Here is a 17,273-nt window from a genome sequence, read left to right as displayed (position 1 = left end):
CGAATCACTAAGACATGCACTGGCAATTTCCCCGTTCCACCACCGCAACCAGCAGCTGCAGCACGAGCAAACATGAAGTCTAAGTACACGTGCTGTATGTTCATTGGGAGGTGTGCGCAACGCTCGCTATCAGCTGCTCCTGTCCAGACTCAATCCTTGACTCATTCCATTCAGCGCAAGTCATCAGTTAAGGAAGGACAGAAAATGTGCATTAGTTGTATTGCGCCATATGATTTCATCCAGTTATGCAATGTACATCAATATATACTGTATCTATAAAGAATTCTAATTCTATTTTCAAATAAAGTAAGTAGATCACTTGGGCGTGGTTATTTTATAAGTTGCTTGCATTCTGAAAAATAGTGTGCACCCCAGATCTAAAGCGGCCCGTCCTTGAACTGTTTCCATCTGGATGGCCTTTAAACACTGGCGCACCGTGTCCCCAGTTTGAGTTCCTAATGTGTACACCGTATATATTTGTTCAGTATGCATGTTCCACTCATGCGGGTACTCTGGTTTCCTCCCACATAGGTTGATTGGACACTCTAGATTGCCCCTAGGTGTGATTGTGATTGCAGATGGTTGTTCGTTGCCGTGAGCCCTGTGATTGGCTGGTAACCAGTCCAGGGTGTACCCCGCCTATTGCCCAAAGACAGTTGGGATAGGCTTGTTTAGAAATGTATTTATTTAGAATTTATTTTCACTGTATAAAACTGTATTTAGATTTTCTTTCAAATAATGAATAGAATTGTCTTGTCTTGAACTAATGGCAGGGATACAGCACTTTTAAAAACAAGCAAGAGAGAGTTTAAAAATGTAACTGATTTTATATATATTTTTTTTTTCAAGATATTTGTATTTTGGTTGTTGGGAAGTGTATGCAATACAATGTTTATGGTACATCAACAATCAAATCACAATCATTACTCCAAAAATGCTGTGCTGACAATCTCAATCTAAAAATTCACACTCGAAAATCAATACAGTGCGTTTTATTTTTGGTGACAGTTTAGTACATAAGCTAAACACCAATGGCCAATTTTAGAACAACGTTGTGCCACCTGTTTGCAACTGAAAGAAGTGTGATGTGTGCAAACGCCACTTGTTTCATAATATATGTTAAGACAAATTAAAATTAGATTGTATAAATCATTAGGGTTCAGTATGCAACTGAGTGTGAAGTGGTTGAGATGAGAATCAGTACCTCCAAATATGAGACCATGGTCCTCAGTTGGGAAAATGGGGAGTACCCTCTCCAGACAAGGGATGAGATCCTTCCCAGAGCAGAGCTCAAGTTTCTTGGGGTCTAGTTCACAAGTTAAGAAAGAATGGAGGGGTGATAAACAGAGAGATCAGCGTAGCGTCTGCAGTCAGGCGGACTCTGTGTTGGTTTGTCATGGTGAAGAAAGAGCTGTGCTGAATGGTGAAGCGCTTTAATATCTTCACCTACTGTCACAAACTGTGGGTTATGACCAATAGGACAAGAACACGGATACAAGCTTCCTAAATTAATTGTCCTCTGCACGGTATCGGAGCTCTCCCTTATAGATAGGGTGAGAAGCTTGAGGGGCTTGGAGTTCCGCTGTTCTTGCACATCTACATCGAGTGGAGTGCGGTGAGGTGGCTCAGCCTTCTGGTTATGGTGCCTCCTGCTGAGGTTTACAAGACATGTCTTGGGGACCGCTGAAGACATGCTGGAGGTATGTCTCCGGGCTAGCCTGAGAATGCCTTGGGAATCCGTGGAATAGTTGGAAGAAGTGGCTGGGGAGAAAGAAGTCCAGGTTTCCATGCCAAAGCTGCTGCACCCGTGACCCCACCACAGATAAGCAGATGGATGGATGGATAGCTGTAAAGAGACTGTATTTTTGGCATGCTTATTTCAAATAAACAATTGCATATTACACTCCTTATGGAAAGGCGAATACTATATGTGTTTTTTTTAGCTTGAAACACATTTTATTAAATTCCTTGACCCCAATTATGTAAACTTTGAAACCAAATATGTTATTATTACAATAACAGAAGCAAAGATATGAGGCTTCCAAGTACAGTTAGCGGCCATCTTTAAAAAAAGGTGTGTATTTTAAAGGAATTAGCCAGCCAAGATAGCCAATTTTTCACTAACAAGCTCAGTTTATATACATAATTTTTATCTCTTTTTTATTTATTTATTTTGGAGAAAATATGAAAAAAAGTGGCAACTTGAAAACGGCAACTTTTAATGAGGAATATGGCCACGCCCCCTCCGCTCTCTCCATGTTGCTTGGGAGTCATCAAAGGGACCAATTACAAACTCTCCATTGGAAATCATTGTACTTTCATTGCTAGTAACATCTATAAACGGTGAAAAATTGGGACCAAAATCCACGTGGACATCCCCTACTTATGACCACTTCAACATATCAAAAGATCCATGTCCGCCTGCAGGCTGCTTGCAGCCAGGCACTTCCTGAGATTTGACATGATTTAAGCGTAGCTCAATGTCCGAAATATAATCAGTCGGGGTTCGTGTGTGCATTCATACTCTTTCTGCTTCAGCCTGGGTCAATGGAGGAGCGATCGGCACAGTATTTTTTTTTTGTGGTGGTGATTACGTGAGCTCACGTTTGACGTCAATAAATCCAAACTATTGTGCAGAACGCTTTCATACGTTTACAGGTTGAAGAGGACAAGAGTAGTTTTAGACAACAGAACTGACAATCCGAGCAATATTACTTCGCTTGCCGCCCTGCTGTGACAAGACAGCTGAGGAAAAAAAATAATATGCCAAGCTCCAAAAAGGGGCGTGCCAATTTGTCATAAATCTCATCACATACACACAAAAAAACTTAAATCACTACACTGTAGTGACTGCAGAGTCATTCGGGGTTATGGAAAGTGTGATCTCAGTCGTGTTTTAGGATACATTTATTTGTTTGACCCTGAATTGAAGTTAAAAGTTGCCCATAAGTATCAGTCTTGGGATTTGTAAATTATGAGGGCAATTAAGTTTAAAGGTTATGTCTTCTCTTTTAGGATGAAAGGGTAAGTTCTGAGATGCTTGTCAAAAAGTGTAACGAGTACGATCGACGTATGACGTCACTCTGACGCCAACAAATCTGTCTCGTCTGTTTTTAGATAATGCTAAATTGTCATGTGCTATCATTATTGCGAGGATAGGAGAGAAAAAAAGCAACACTGATTAAATAAACGAATATTATTCTCATTTTGTCCCTCTGAGTGTGGCGACATTACCAAGTAGTGAGCTCATACCAGTGACGTGTAAGTGGAAGTGGAGTGAACGTAACCAGCGGGCTGCAGCACCGAGCAGCCCGACTGTCTGTCAAACATTTAGCATCACAGCCAACATGGCGGACTGGGGTAAGAAACCAACTCGGACGGGATAGCAAGCCTGCCATTTTTTCACTCGTCAGCCACTTTGATACACGAGCTCATCGCGCCTTTGTTACCGAACTCCCGAGTCGTATGTGGCTGGCGCTGACACATTTTCTGCTGTCGTTTTTACAGACGCTGACAACTTCGAGCCGGAGGAGCCGAATCAAAAGGCGCCACAGGACAAATGGGAAGGCGAAGACGAGGATGACGACGTTAAAGTGGGTGAACCTGGCAGTGGGCACCCCGAGACATGCTATTTAATGTGTTGAAGTGTACATAATTTGTACACGTTTAGAGACTTTATCGTCCTGGCGATGTTGCCGTTCTTGACCGCGGGTGTAGCGTGACAGTCAATCGCTACCCACGCAGTTAAGCTAAAGTTAGCTGACTGCTACCGCATGTGGGATCTGCTGTTGTAACCCAAGTGCAGCTAACAGCGTGCTTCTGTATTTGTGCCTACTCGCGGACATTGTAACAGTTAATATCAAACACCCATTAAGTGTTTTGAATGGCAACATGTGGTCCTTTCCAATTCGTGGCAGTTATTTACAAATCTGGGTCATTTCGGGCTAAATGAAGATAGTTAAAGCTAATCTCTTGTTGGGCCACCCGGTTGGCTAACAGACTTGCTAACATACTGGCTCGCCTAGCTTCAGTTTGCGTCTTGAAATCTTACGGAGTAACCTCGACGCTATCAGAGTTTAAAGGATCGTGTCGTCTTGAGGAGGGACAGTTTACTGCTCTAAGTCGGTTGTCATGAACGATTATGTGAAATTAGCTTTTGTATGACTGCTGGAAGTTCGGTAACGCGAACAGCAGTCAGCCAGCTGAACTCATCTGGTCTGATGACTCATCTAACATCTTAGCTCCAGAACTTTCCGTTTATTTTTAGGAAGTGGGGCTTGAGTTGTGCAGGTGCTATTACCTGAATGCTGCTATGGTGGCAGGGAAATTGCCAGTTGGAGGTGGGGATGGGTCCTCAATTGTTGGTCTTTCTGTGGAATACCTGTGCCTGAAGAAAGAAACTGATGATCTCACGTCAAATTCCTGACGCTGGAATTATTCCCCTGAGTAAAAATGTTGGGACCAATACCCAATGTCAGGTTAACTGTAATGTATTGTACTAGAGATGAATGAGTTTGCGATTTAATATGTGATTGATTTATTTTTTATGGTTCGCTTCCAATGTGTTTTTTAACAAACTAAATAAACCTGTATAACAAACACTTAAATGCAAAATGTCTATTCGATCAATTGAGGGAATAATAGATTATAAATAAAATTCGCTAGTTACATTGATAATATAATTAAATGTAACTGTTTTATTTAAAAATTACATCAAAAATGTAATTCATTTTTTAAAAGATTTAACTAAAAAAATATAGCCTACTGAGTTGATAAACAGGAAGTTGCTGTGTTTGCAATTTGAAAATTACATTCTACTGCACTGTGATTTTTATTTGAATTCCATTTATTGTTCAGCCCTATACTGTACTGTGATGACAGTAGCTCTCTGAAATTACATAAAAGTTGAGGGTTGAGGGAGTGGAAGTAGTAGACCAGGTCCGTGTGCTTGTTTTATGCAATTTATGGGCAAGGGGTGTCCCAAAAATTTCCCAACCTGAACAAGAGGCATTTGTTCCATCAATACTCCACTAACTCGGCCCCAGAATCAGGTTTGATCACAGCCCTCAAGGAACGCACTATCGGGTCTTCGTCAGTATCTAAATGTTGGCCACGCAGTTCCTATTTAAGTCTGGAGAACCCAAAAAGTCTGATGGGACCAAATCTGATGAAAAGGGAGGATGAGGAAGGATCCAGTTTACTCAGTCAACTGTGGTCCTCACTGAAACTTGTGTTGGGGTGTTATTCTGCAAACAACGAATCACCACATCCAAGTTTTCTGTGATGTTGAAGTACTAGCATGTTTGATCTCTGGTGATTTATCAGTGCGTAGAGTTGCCATTCATCATGGAAGTCATACGTTTTAGTAATCAAAATTAGAATGTGTAAGTGTACCTAATGCAATGGGACATGATTTTAGAATGAATGGCTTATGGTCCAGATTGAATCTAACTGCTGATGTGAGCTTTTAATATAACTGATGTCAGACTTTTTTTGCCTGCTTTTTAAAGATGGCTCTTATTCTCTTTGCAGGACAACTGGGATGATGAGGAAAATGAGGAGAAAAAAGAACTAAACAAGACTGGTATTTACTGATTCTTTTGACAGCTGCTGTTTTCCAGCACAATTTCTTAAATTACCTTTATTAATTTTCAGAGGGAAAAGTTTCTGAAAAGAAAAAATTGAGTGAGAAGATTAAAGAGAGAGAAAACCGTTTAAAGAAAAAACAACAGGAGTTAAAAGAAAAAGAATTGGAAGTGAGTTCTTTCACCACTGTTTGCTATTGTATTTTACTGTCATATAGAACCATGAAGAAATATGTTGTGTTAAACTTTGTGCCATTTGATTTTCTAGGAAGAGCTCACCCCCGAAGAGCAACTTGCGCAGAAGTTAAGAGTGCAGAAGCTTCAGGAAGATGCAGACTTGGAGTTGGCAAAGGATGCCTTCGGTAAGCCCGGAGTAGTTTTTTGGGGCCTCCACCATCACTAGTCCACTGTATATTAAAATGCAGTGAAACTCGTAATAATAATAATAACACTTATTAGTATTGTTATTAATAATAGTGTAAGTGGAATTGGATTGTTGAAACACTGTCCTCTCTCTGGATTGTTTTCCTTTTTGATCTATTTAGCGAGATCTCTGACACAACTTAAGCCACTTTGCTATGTCATTACCTGCCATAAAATATGCATTCCAAAAAAAAATTGGCCTGAATACCCTTCTTTTTTGGGTTCACTATCTATATCTATATAACCACATAACCTATTGTTTTGTTGTTTGCAGGAGTTGGCGGCCCCGCAGTTGCTGGAATTGATGCAATGTGCCCATCTTCCAAAGAAGAATTCACAGAGTTTGAAAAATTGCTGAAAGAAAAGATATCCCAGTTTGAAAAATCTGTACATTATTCGAGTTTCTTGGATTCATTGTTTCGGGAACTCTGTATTTCATGTAAGCGATTCTCTCAGATGGAAGTATGTTGTATAATGCTGTTCCTCATCATATTTTCAGTCATGTCTGACTTGTAATTTTTTTTTGTATTTGCAGTGGAAGTGGATGATTTAAAGAAAGTCAGTAATTCCCTTTCAGTTCTACTGAGTGAAAAACAGAAACAAGAAAAGGTAAGAGACTGTGACTGCCTTTTGTTTATCAGTTTCTTTGTGACTGCCAGGGGGCACTGTTAAGCCATCTGAGTAACCTTCGCATTCACAGCTATTTTTTTGAACATACTATTGTGCTTAGATGCTTGATGGTTTGGTTAATCTATGATCAAACAATTGTAATATCAGGCCAAAACCTTCCTGGTAGGTAAACTTTTTATCACAGTTGTTGGGATAGCTTCTCCTGTAATTGGGATTTATTTTAAACAAACACACCCAACCTATAATCATTAGGCTATGATCATTCATACTGTAGCTCACTTCAAATAGTTTTTTGCCCATTTCCAGCATGTATCAGTTTTTATAGTTCATGCTGTATGAATAGTGGAATGATATTCATTTCTCCTTTCTGACCAGAGCCTCTTTAAAATGTGGACATAAATCTGATATGTATCCAATGTGTCTGCAGTATGAACGCTCATCTGTACACACCTGACCTATACGTCATCAAAAGCCAAATATGCTCTCCGCACAGGCAAGGGAGAGTACTGTTAAGTTGTTAAGAGCAAGTATTGTCGGTCTTTTTTCAGTCATGTTCCCCCTAACCAGTGTAAAGCATTTGTGGTTGAGGGGGGGGGGGTTAAAACAGTGCAGTGTCTAATATATTCAACTTTGGAACTCCATTTGTAGTCATATCTGTAGAACTATTTGGAAATGCAAGGGAAAAAAAATCTAAAGAAAGCCAAAGGATTAATTGTTAGGAATTGATGCCCCTGCGACCCGACCTGATAAGCGGAAGAGAATGAATCAATGCTTCCCAAAATAATTATTAACTTAAATTATCCTCCTTTGGATCATAAGATTTTGTTCTAAAAAAAGAAAGCATGAACTTAAATTTAAATGAAAACACATCTACTAAAGAATGTCTAAAGATGTCTATGTAAGTAGATGATTGAGATTACCTGCTGTCAACATTGAATATTGCATTGTTGCACTCAGGTAAATCTTTTTGCATTTCGTAAGACACTTTGGCTTGCGCTACACAAAGGATCTTCTCGAGATCCTTCTCATTCTTGGCGGAAAGGAACTGCTCTGATCAAGCTTTTTTTTGACTGCATTAACTTTAAAAAAATAAAATAAATCTGAAGTACCGCCCAATGTGCCTCAGAGTACCCCATTTGAAAGCCACTGGCTTAGAGTAACAGTGTTGACTTTATTTGAATTTAATTTATTATTATGAATTATTAGTTTCATGAGGTGGTGTTTTTTTGGTGATTGTAGTAATTTATTCATGCAGATGGTTCATTTGATATGACATGAGGTAATCTTTAATGCCTCTTTCTACTTCTTCCCACCTCACTACTCTGTCAATATAAGATGTTGAGCCACTCCTTACACCCGGGACCATATTTATTTCCGCAAACACAGTGCCAGTGTTTATTTTTTTGGCCGACTACAGTTGGCAAGCTAAAACTAAGGTGTTGTGTGACGTCTTCTTGCATGATGATGGTAGTACCAAATATTTTGACACTGGAAGTATTTTTACTATAAATGTTTGTTTGACCTCAGAATGTTTGACTTCCATGACATTCTAATTTGCAAGCTTGATGTTCTATTATGAGAAGGACCCATAATATGTGCCAATGCTATATAAAAGCGATATTCAGAGCAATATTTGACCTCAGCTTGTTTTCTTTCCAGCAAAACAAAGGGAAAAAGAAGAAGAAAGGTGTCGTACCCGGTGGTGGTTTGAAAGCACAGATGCGAGACGACTTGGACTATGGCGGCTTTGACGGCGGCTATGCTCAAGACTACGAGGACTTCATGTGACCCAGGCTCCATGGCATTAGTCCTGGTTCCCTTCCGACCCTGAGTTTTGCAGCTCTACCTTATGCTGTCCAGTGCCATCCTGGAAGTTCAGAACTATTTGTTGCCCCCTTCATCTTGCTTCAGTGACTTCAGGGACTGTGCTGGAAGCATCCAGTGTCACCTTCGATTTATGTTCATTCATACGGAATTGCCTTTTAACTCTCTTCATGCAGCCTGGTCTCACATGCACACATCTGAATAATTAAGTTTTATCTGTTGGGTAACCCTGCTTCAAGGGAGTATACTTTGTAACTGCTGTTGTCTGTTTTCAGAGCTCATTTTCAAGGGAATGTTGCTACTGTCCCAATAGCAGACTCAGTATTACACTTATACATGTAGTGACATAGAAACAGAAGGTTCTATGCAAATTCTTAAACCAGAATGTCATGTATATATTTTAGGTCTCACTTGAGGATGGTTCTCTTACAGATGAGTATATAGTATCTATAACTGGTTGCCAAATACAAATAATTCAACCCACTATACATGTTTTCAACTGCAGAGGTTTTATTCCGGGGCCCTGAAACTGACATCTAAGTGGAGAATGTATATTTACAGAAAGCACACTGTTAGCTGAAAGATTAAAGGGAAGAAGAGTAATGAAGTACAAATTGGCTTAATAACATGACCGCCGTTCTTTTGCTATGTCGCTGGATCTCCTTGAACAATTGGAGGCAAGGGTATTAAGTGGAGTTTGTTGGTGCATTGCAAATGAAATTTGCTCAACCAAGTTGATATTTACTAGTGCTTGGAAACATTGAATCAGCGAGATTGGAATAACTTGATAAAATGGGCTTCTAATCATTACTTCTGCAGGCTTGTATCAATTGAGTGTGATGAGGATTGTGGGGTTTATGAGCCTCCCCCTACTCTCTTCATCTGGGATAAGTCGTTTGAAAGCAATTTATTTCTCCTTTTTCTAGATCTTGACCAATTTCAACATTACATGGGGAATTGGCTACTGTGTTGACATTTAGACTGCCGCAGTGTTTTATAAGCATCTAATTTAATAAATCACTGGTCAAAACAAATGTCTTGCTGGAATTATGAAAATGAAACATTTGCAATATGGTTTAATAGTAATAAATATTCTATTTACAAGTTTCAAGTAAATACAGTAACCACGTAAGGACATTGTGAATGATGACATGAATGGCATTAAGACATACATATTTAGTTAATTTGTAAAACATTACTCATGAATATTTGGACCAAATCAAGATTTTGGACACTTTCTGAATCTTGAGCGGTTCGGACCCTTAGTGATGCTCTTAGCTTCTGGCCTTAGTGCTTCTTCCTTTTGGATCTCTGGTGCTGCGTCTTTGACTGTTTCGCAAAGCATTAGCTCTTTGCCGACGCCGGTTTTGTCTCCCTTCACTTCTCCCCGCACTAATGGCTGTCTGCCCTTGCGAGTTCTGCAGGGCCTGGAAGACACTTTGACGGGTCACCTCGCGATCGCCACAAGTGAACGTCAGCGCGACACCTTCGTTGCTCTTCATGACGCGAGACGTGCCGTCAGAGGAGCCATCAAAGCAGCGGCCGAGAGCAATTTCTTTAGCTGAGCGTGGATCCTGATCCGTTACTGTATAAATTCCGTAGTTATGACCGAGAGGGTCAAGAGGTGCAAGCATCCTGAACTCATTTGTGTCGTTGTTGACTGCTAGTGGGAGATGGTTCACCAGGTACTCCTGGAGGAGTGGATTGACATGCTCTCTCTTGCAACTACCCTGCGGAATCACCTTGACCAATGTGCGATCGACGCGTTGCTGATCATACAACATCCCGCTGCACTTGAATTCGAGGCACACGGCCGACACTGCCGTTTGGTCCATGTCACGTATACTTCGGATGTCTCTGAGACCGTACAGCTGGCCAACTGTCTTTGGGTGTGTGCCCCCCATATTATGAGAACGCACATTAATCTCATGTGGGCTGTTGAGTTTGACTTTGATGTAACAGGCGCGATATTCCATAGGCTTAGGCCACCAACTGAGATAGTCCTCCGTCCAGCTCATTGGGTCATCCTCATTGAATGGCACCGTGTTGTAATCGTAGCGATCTCCTTCTACTCGGGAGAAGCGGAAATGTGCAGCACTGAACGGTGCCTCCTCACATTCTTTCAAATTTTCAAATCCATAAACAGGTCCGTTGGCCTCTTCAGCTGTGTTTGGACTCGGTTTTGCCAAGTTGATGCTGAATGCTGTTTTCTTGAGTTTGGTGTTGTAATGATCAGTGCGCCTGTAGTTCAGCCTGCCCAGGTAAGGCTGAGGCACTCCGATGAGATTTGGATTGAGTTTGGGAGATGAAGGGACAGCTTCTAGTTCCTCGCCCCCAAGGTTGGCCATGACATACGCAGTGTAAGCATCTGCCTTTTGCTCATCGCAGAAAGCCGGAAGACAAGCACCATTTGGGCCTGTGATGACACTGTCGAATCGTCCCCAAGAACGAGGGTTAGAGGAGTAGCCAGCTGTGGGCTCCATGTTTATGAGACTCACTACAACTCCCTCAACTTGTTCACTGGGCATGAAACGCTCACTGCGGAAGGCCCTCACTTTCACATAACACCTACGGTTCTCTGGGACGTCCAGGTTAAAAAGTCGCCGCTCTCTGATCTCCATGTTACCAATCAGAAAAGTTCTCTCTTCCCTTTTTCTCCTTGATTTTTTTTCAACCTTCAGACTTCCCTCCTCCTCCCATAGGCCTGTTTCAGGGTTGAGTGACCACAGCTTCATGGTTCCAAGATGTTCAGGCATCGTAACCTGGGCAGAATCCAGGAACACCTTCACCTCACCTGCATTCAAGGGCTCGTTGGTTTCTCCATCTCTGAAGTCAACTGAAAACATCCCATAGGTTCGCAGTGGCAAGGTATCGCCTTCATTGCCTACAAAGTTGAGATCACTTTGGGCTTCAGCCGCTGTGGAAAGGTCTCTGGGGTCAAGAAATGTGACACTAGCATTAACGTCCCCCACAAACACTTCACCATTCGCCTTATAAAATGAATTGGGAGGAATCTGAATGTGAGCCATTGGTTCCTGTCCCTCCACTTCCCCAAGTTCAAGTGTGTTGGTTTCTGTCGAGCTAATGGTCACAGGAACTTTCTTTCGTGTAAGTTTAACTTCGTGGTAGACTGCACCTCCTTTGACATTGAATGGCAGTACCTTTGTTGTGTTGATAAATTTATTCATGTTGTCCACAAAAGTCAGGACTAATCTCTCTGTGTCCGGAGGAACGTGGATGGTGAAGGTACCTTTGTAACCTGTACGGCTGATTCTTATACCATTCATAAAAATGTGGCCAAATCTCATTGGATCACCGTTGTCTGCGGCAACAACCCGACCATTCACAATAGCCTTGGTGTCGACGCATTTCTGGCAGCCGCATTCGGTAACCACCATTGTGGGTAGTTGGTAGCCCTGACATGTCAGGTGCCTTTCCTCCATCTTTGCCACGCCGCAGCAGTATGCCACTTTGTCTTTGCATCTGATACCGTTGTCCAATTGTCCAGCGCATGTGCTAGAAGGGCATTTGCCGACATTGAAGTAGAATGAGTTTGTGCTGTTTTGGTAGCAGTCATGTGGAAGACGTATGAGATGAGCCTCAGGAATGGGATTGCATGAATGGCTATTTTTGCCTGAAGGAGAAAGGAAATTGCAATTTGATTTTCAATTACTTTGATAACAACACTGAATTCATGGCATATATATATATATACATAAATATATATATATATATATACATATATATATTTATATTTACATTTATTTTTATTATTATTATTATTATTATTATTTTACCAGTAAACTGTAACATACCTATGATGTTGAGAAAGGCTGGTTTGGTCTTAATGGCCCCAGATTGACCACTTGCCCTGCAGTAGTACTCTCCAGCTTGTTCAGGTTGCAGGTTTTTAAGAACCAATGTGCTGTCAAATTTCCTTTCTAAGAGGCTGTGGTTATGGAACCTTTGTTGGGAAAACACAGACAGATTAGAAAAACATAAACAACCTGTCACGAAAACATTATTACAGTATACATCTATTATACCGATAATTAAAACATCAAGTCCTACCATTGGTATTTGTCTGGCTGTGGTATTCCAGCCACGTTGCAGCAGAAGGCAGCAGTTTGTCCCTCTCTCCTGGCCTTGCTCTCAGGGTTGCTCAACACGTGAAGCTTTTCTGAGTGTCAAAAATAAACATAAATACACTTCAATTTTGAACCACTTCACTTCTTAGTTGAAATGCTTTTTACTGTACCGGTTCTTTTGAGCTGTACGCTGAGGACTGTGGTACGCTCAGAGCTTTTAGGAACAATAACACTCAGGGTGGCGTGACCATTCAGTCTGATTGTCAAAGTGGTGTTGCCATCAGGGCAGAGCCCAGGGATCCGAAAATGTCCATTGTGGTCTGTGAGCGTGAGGAGTTTCTTTGAGCCGAGAATTGCCGCCCCCTCAGCAATGAGACCTCCCGAACCACGGACAGAGCCCAGCAGGATGTGCTCTTCACACATACAGGCGTCACACTCTACGTTCTCCCTCCCCATCACGCAATGAAGGGAGCAATCTAAAAGTTGGGGAAAATAACCACAGGATTAAGTGAATTTCAAATCAGCCGTTATGATCAATTTCTGATGAACGAGGCTTGATTACAAAACTATCACTGGCAATGGCAATGATTTCATGGACTTTATGGGCATCTAAAATTGCACCCGGGCTGCCAGGATGGCAGAGTTGGCTGCCAGGATGGCCGAGTGGTCTAAGGCGCCGCGTTCAGGACCCAGTCTCCCCAGGAGGCCTGGGTTCGAATCTCGAATTTCCCCAATGTGGGACTAATAAAGGGAATATTATTATTATTATTATTATTATTTACATAAATGTATTCAAAGGTTATTTGAAGCTTTTGATTATTATAGCAACATGTCAAGGGATTATTCAAAGTGAATTTTAGGGTTAGAGACATGTGCTGAATCAAAAAGTACGGTAGTTGATCGTTAGAAATTGAGGCAAATTTTGCCATATTGCAGTGCTTGCTGGTATGGTTAAAGAACAAGTTGTTTCAACCAACCAATGTCATCTTACCTGTCAAACACTCTGGTCCGTGACATTCTTTGCTTTCTACCTTTGGTCCATTGCAAAGCATTGATCGAGAACTGCAGCTTCTGGAGCGAATTTGGACCCCCACTTGACCACAGAGTGCAGGACATGGACCCCAGTCTGACCACGAACTCCAAGTATCCTGAAAGTTCAGGCTGTTACCTGATAAGAAATAGAACACCACAAAGTAATAATTACATCAATTACCCAGTTGAAATATTAATCAAAAATCACACATGCATAGTATTTAGCACAAAGGAAGTGGATTAGTGGAACATGCAGACATGGAAAATGCGTTGGTTTAACATCAAAATGTGCAATATTGAAAGATATGAGAACAAACCTTTGGGACAAAGGAATCGGACTGCATAGTTGGAACAGTTCCGTTCTGAACCTTGTTCCTCATTGAGGCACCAGAAGCCCACAGTTGGGTCTGCATGAACCTTCTCCCCAGTTTCACGGGCTGGGACCCAATCAGTGGTTCTGGCGTCCAGTGCTCGAGGAGTCTCACACACACGGGCCCGATAGTAATAGCGGATAGCGTCCAGCTGCTCGTAGTCTCCACGACCTCCTGGATGGTCCACGTTGAACCATGTGGTCCATTCGTAGTTGTCTGGAGGTAGTTTATAAGCAAGCATGAAAATCTCATTGAAAAGAATGACTAAGTTCAACTTAAAAAATTTTAGAGGGGTAAAAGCAACAAACTTTACCATGAGTGTGAGTCATAGAAGTGCTGGAATCATCGCCAACCCGTTGTCCTACAAGAGATCATTGATTCAATTTAATATATTATGCTATTGTATGTCCTGGCATCAATTGTTGTACTAATTATGTTAGTTATGTAATAACAACACATTGTCAAACTTTTTCTTTTTTTTTTGTGGCTCACTTTGTAGTTCCGCTTTTGCTCAGAGAGATTTTGCAACTCACTGTGCATCCAGGAATGTTTAGTCATCCAATTAAATCATAAAGATGAATATCAATTTAATGTATGACTAGTTTTGAAATCAGAAGAAAATAGTTCGTTCAATCGCATTACTCTAAAAATGCTTGCAATACCTCAAATTGAATATTCATTTCATATGACAATTAGGAATTTGTTACAGATTTTGGCAAGAGTCGTGGAAGTTTTGTGAAAGTTGTCTGGGAATACCATACAAGAAGAAAAGGATTTCAGAAACCCATCCCATGATACACCTGAGATGGGATGCATTTACCCAGTACACTTTGTTTATTCTATAATATTAAATGGCAAATATCATGGGAAATTGACTTTTATTTGAAGGGTATTTCCATCCACCAAGTGTAAAATTCATCGACCAAGTAGATCATTAGCTGATTGCCTAATTCTGTGTCTGCAAGCAAACATTTCTGAATTTTATTTCCAAACCATGCCAAAAAGCTCGGCTGGGCAAAGATCTGCTATTTTCAAGCAACAGATAGAGTCTGGCTACCGAATTAAATGGAAGCACTATCATGGCAAAGCCAAAGGGAAAACAGAGCCACAATATTTGAGCAGATTAGCATCAGCTAACTCTGTTATCAGCTGAAGCTTCTGATAACGGGCAAATCCTCGAATGTTTGACAAAGTCGTCGACGTAGAGGAAAATATTTGTGTTGGCGTCGTGTACAGAATGATATTAACCATTTGATGTTAGTGTGCCAGAAATTCTTTTCCCTTTGTGTATTTTGACCAACAAGTCCTACACACCTTTTGCAACGACACTGGGGTACAGTTTTAAATTGTGGAAATAAATGCACCATTTGATTCCACGAAAGTTGGAACTCCACCAGAAAAGGACATTATGATTAGTATTGCAAGTTTGCTGAAATATCTTATTCTGAGATGATGAAAAAGGGCTTTTAATTCATGACAGCTTTTATCAATGTCATTTGTGGGACTCACCTAATGCCGAAAAAACTGTCGCACGGGTGATTCCCACCATGAAAAGGAGTAGCCTCAGTGGCATTGTCACCCTCTGCCTTTGTATATAACCTTCAAATTTTCAACTTCTGGTGATGTTATGTTTTACACCAGAAACTCGGGAAAGAATAGACCACTGCCGCACAATGTCAACTGTGTTGGGGAAAAAAAGACATCTGCATCAGAAAGAATAGAAATAAAATTGAAAATATTTTGCAACAGAACACAACTAGCCGGTCACCCATTCACCGTCACATTCTCACTGTCACTAATTGAGGACTGAACCCAGGAACAGAAACATGCCTTCAAACATGAACTCAGACGTCTTTGTACGGGGAGGGCCGGAGCAAAGGAGAAGAAGAAAAAAAAAACAAGACTTTGCTGAAGCCCCCACTCAGATTTCACATCTGTGTTAGCCATCACCATTTGTCAGGGGGACACACAAACATTTCTGCATCCACTTACAAAGCTTTTCAGATACAAACGTTTGTATTTGCGTTAAAGCGTCAGAACTTGCACAAATATTAAACAGAGTCTCTCCAATTGATCACATTTGCACTCCGTTCAGATGCATATTGGCCAATACAATGAATCTGCCATATGTCAACATCTTGAATTGATACTCAATTAAAATGTAACACAGGCGACCAACATATACAACAATATAAATTGACAACTACATAGAACTTTAAATCTTTGGGTGATTTATCGACATTGATGTATGAAACATTATTGTAACGTTGAAAAACAAATCAGGCCAATCTATGTAGCAGCAAAATTATTTTTTATTAAAAACAACAACAAAAAAAAACGGTTGTTAGCCGCAACCACGCATAGACAACCAACACAACATTCACTCGAGTCAGTTGGGAATCCGTCTCTCCTCTCTCCGTTCTTTCCTCCCGCCTTCCGCCATCCGTCCCCCTGTTGCCTTCACAACCTCCCCAGAGAAGAGGAAACCACAGAACCCGTGAACTATTTACAAAGTCGCGACACTATTATACAAATCAGTAGTGATAAAGTATTACATAATGAAAATGTCTTACCTGTGTATGGACTGGTAGCAGGTACAAGTGCCTATGCTTATCCTTGTCTTGTTCCTCTCCTCTTCCTATCTCAGTTCTCTCCTCCTCTTCGGTGTGTTTCAGCACACTCCTCCAGTCACTCTTTTATACCGTTCAGCCTGTCGCACCACTCCTTCTTCTCTTGGCAGTATATGAAAATATCCCTTCATTACATCGCCATAATATCGCCATAACTCATCACCTCCATCATCCAGCACTGATGTGGCCATTAATGCGTGTAACGGGGGTACTTAAGGAAGACGAGGGGTCGAGGGATTGAAGTAACAATTTCTGGTTGTTGAATAAGTCATACTGGCATTCGTCCTCTTGGTCGAATATTTGTAAATAAAGTATTTCCCTACATGAACGCGGCATCAAATGGTTTGAAAATTTTTGAATAATCAATGAAGTGGTGAAAAATGAATGCATTAGTATTGCAAGATGTGCTCCATCTGGAAAACTTGAGTTTTAGTAAAAAGCTTCACGTGAGAGGTTGGAATCACAAGTTTAAGGACGAACAAAAAATAATTGTGTTACTTTTCCCCTTGAGGCACAAAAACAGGCACAAAATTAGATTGCGTATGCAGACAAATCTAGAAGCCGATCTATTAACCGTCTACAACCAGGATCCATAACCAAAATGTGCTTAATTGCACCGTCAGCTTCTTTTGCACATTAGCACTTGTAATTCCATCACTTTAAATTTCATTTTGCACTTTTGGTCCTCTT

The 17,273-nt window shown here is 41.0% G+C and overlaps 2 protein-coding genes across 2 annotated transcripts; one reads left to right on the top strand and one right to left on the bottom strand.

Annotated features, from left to right (window-relative positions):
• The first annotated feature begins 3,116 nt into the window (after window positions 1-3,116).
• Window positions 3,117-9,496, top strand: eif3jb (eukaryotic translation initiation factor 3, subunit Jb). Its single transcript, XM_088296485.1, has 8 exons — window positions 3,117-3,360; window positions 3,508-3,593; window positions 5,533-5,584; window positions 5,656-5,756; window positions 5,854-5,947; window positions 6,283-6,447; window positions 6,544-6,617; window positions 8,298-9,496. Exons 1-8 carry the CDS (start codon window positions 3,348-3,350, stop codon window positions 8,424-8,426), a joined length of 714 nt encoding a protein of 237 aa, XP_088152611.1. The 5' UTR covers window positions 3,117-3,347; the 3' UTR covers window positions 8,427-9,496.
• Window positions 9,497-9,593: 97 nt separating this feature from the next.
• Window positions 9,594-16,702, bottom strand: cilp (cartilage intermediate layer protein, nucleotide pyrophosphohydrolase). The gene is made up of 9 exons (XM_088296484.1): window positions 16,527-16,702; window positions 15,463-15,633; window positions 14,267-14,314; window positions 13,900-14,169; window positions 13,542-13,718; window positions 12,721-13,026; window positions 12,534-12,642; window positions 12,278-12,426; window positions 9,594-12,096 (listed from the first exon to the last, which is right to left on the bottom strand). The coding sequence occupies exons 2-9, from the start codon at window positions 15,524-15,526 to the stop codon at window positions 9,737-9,739; spliced, it is 3,483 nt and encodes a 1,160-aa protein (XP_088152610.1). The 5' UTR covers window positions 15,527-15,633; window positions 16,527-16,702; the 3' UTR covers window positions 9,594-9,736.
• Between the last annotated feature and the right edge of the window lie 571 nt (window positions 16,703-17,273).

Source organism: Idiotropiscis lumnitzeri, chromosome 5, assembly GCF_059441095.1.
Source record: "Idiotropiscis lumnitzeri isolate Australia: NSW breed Sydney's pygmy pipehorse chromosome 5, RoL_Ilum_1.0, whole genome shotgun sequence".
Classification (NCBI taxonomy): Eukaryota; Metazoa; Chordata; class Actinopteri; order Syngnathiformes; family Syngnathidae; genus Idiotropiscis; species Idiotropiscis lumnitzeri.
Note: the sequence above shows the minus strand (reverse complement) of the source record. Positions and strands in the feature narration are given on the sequence as shown.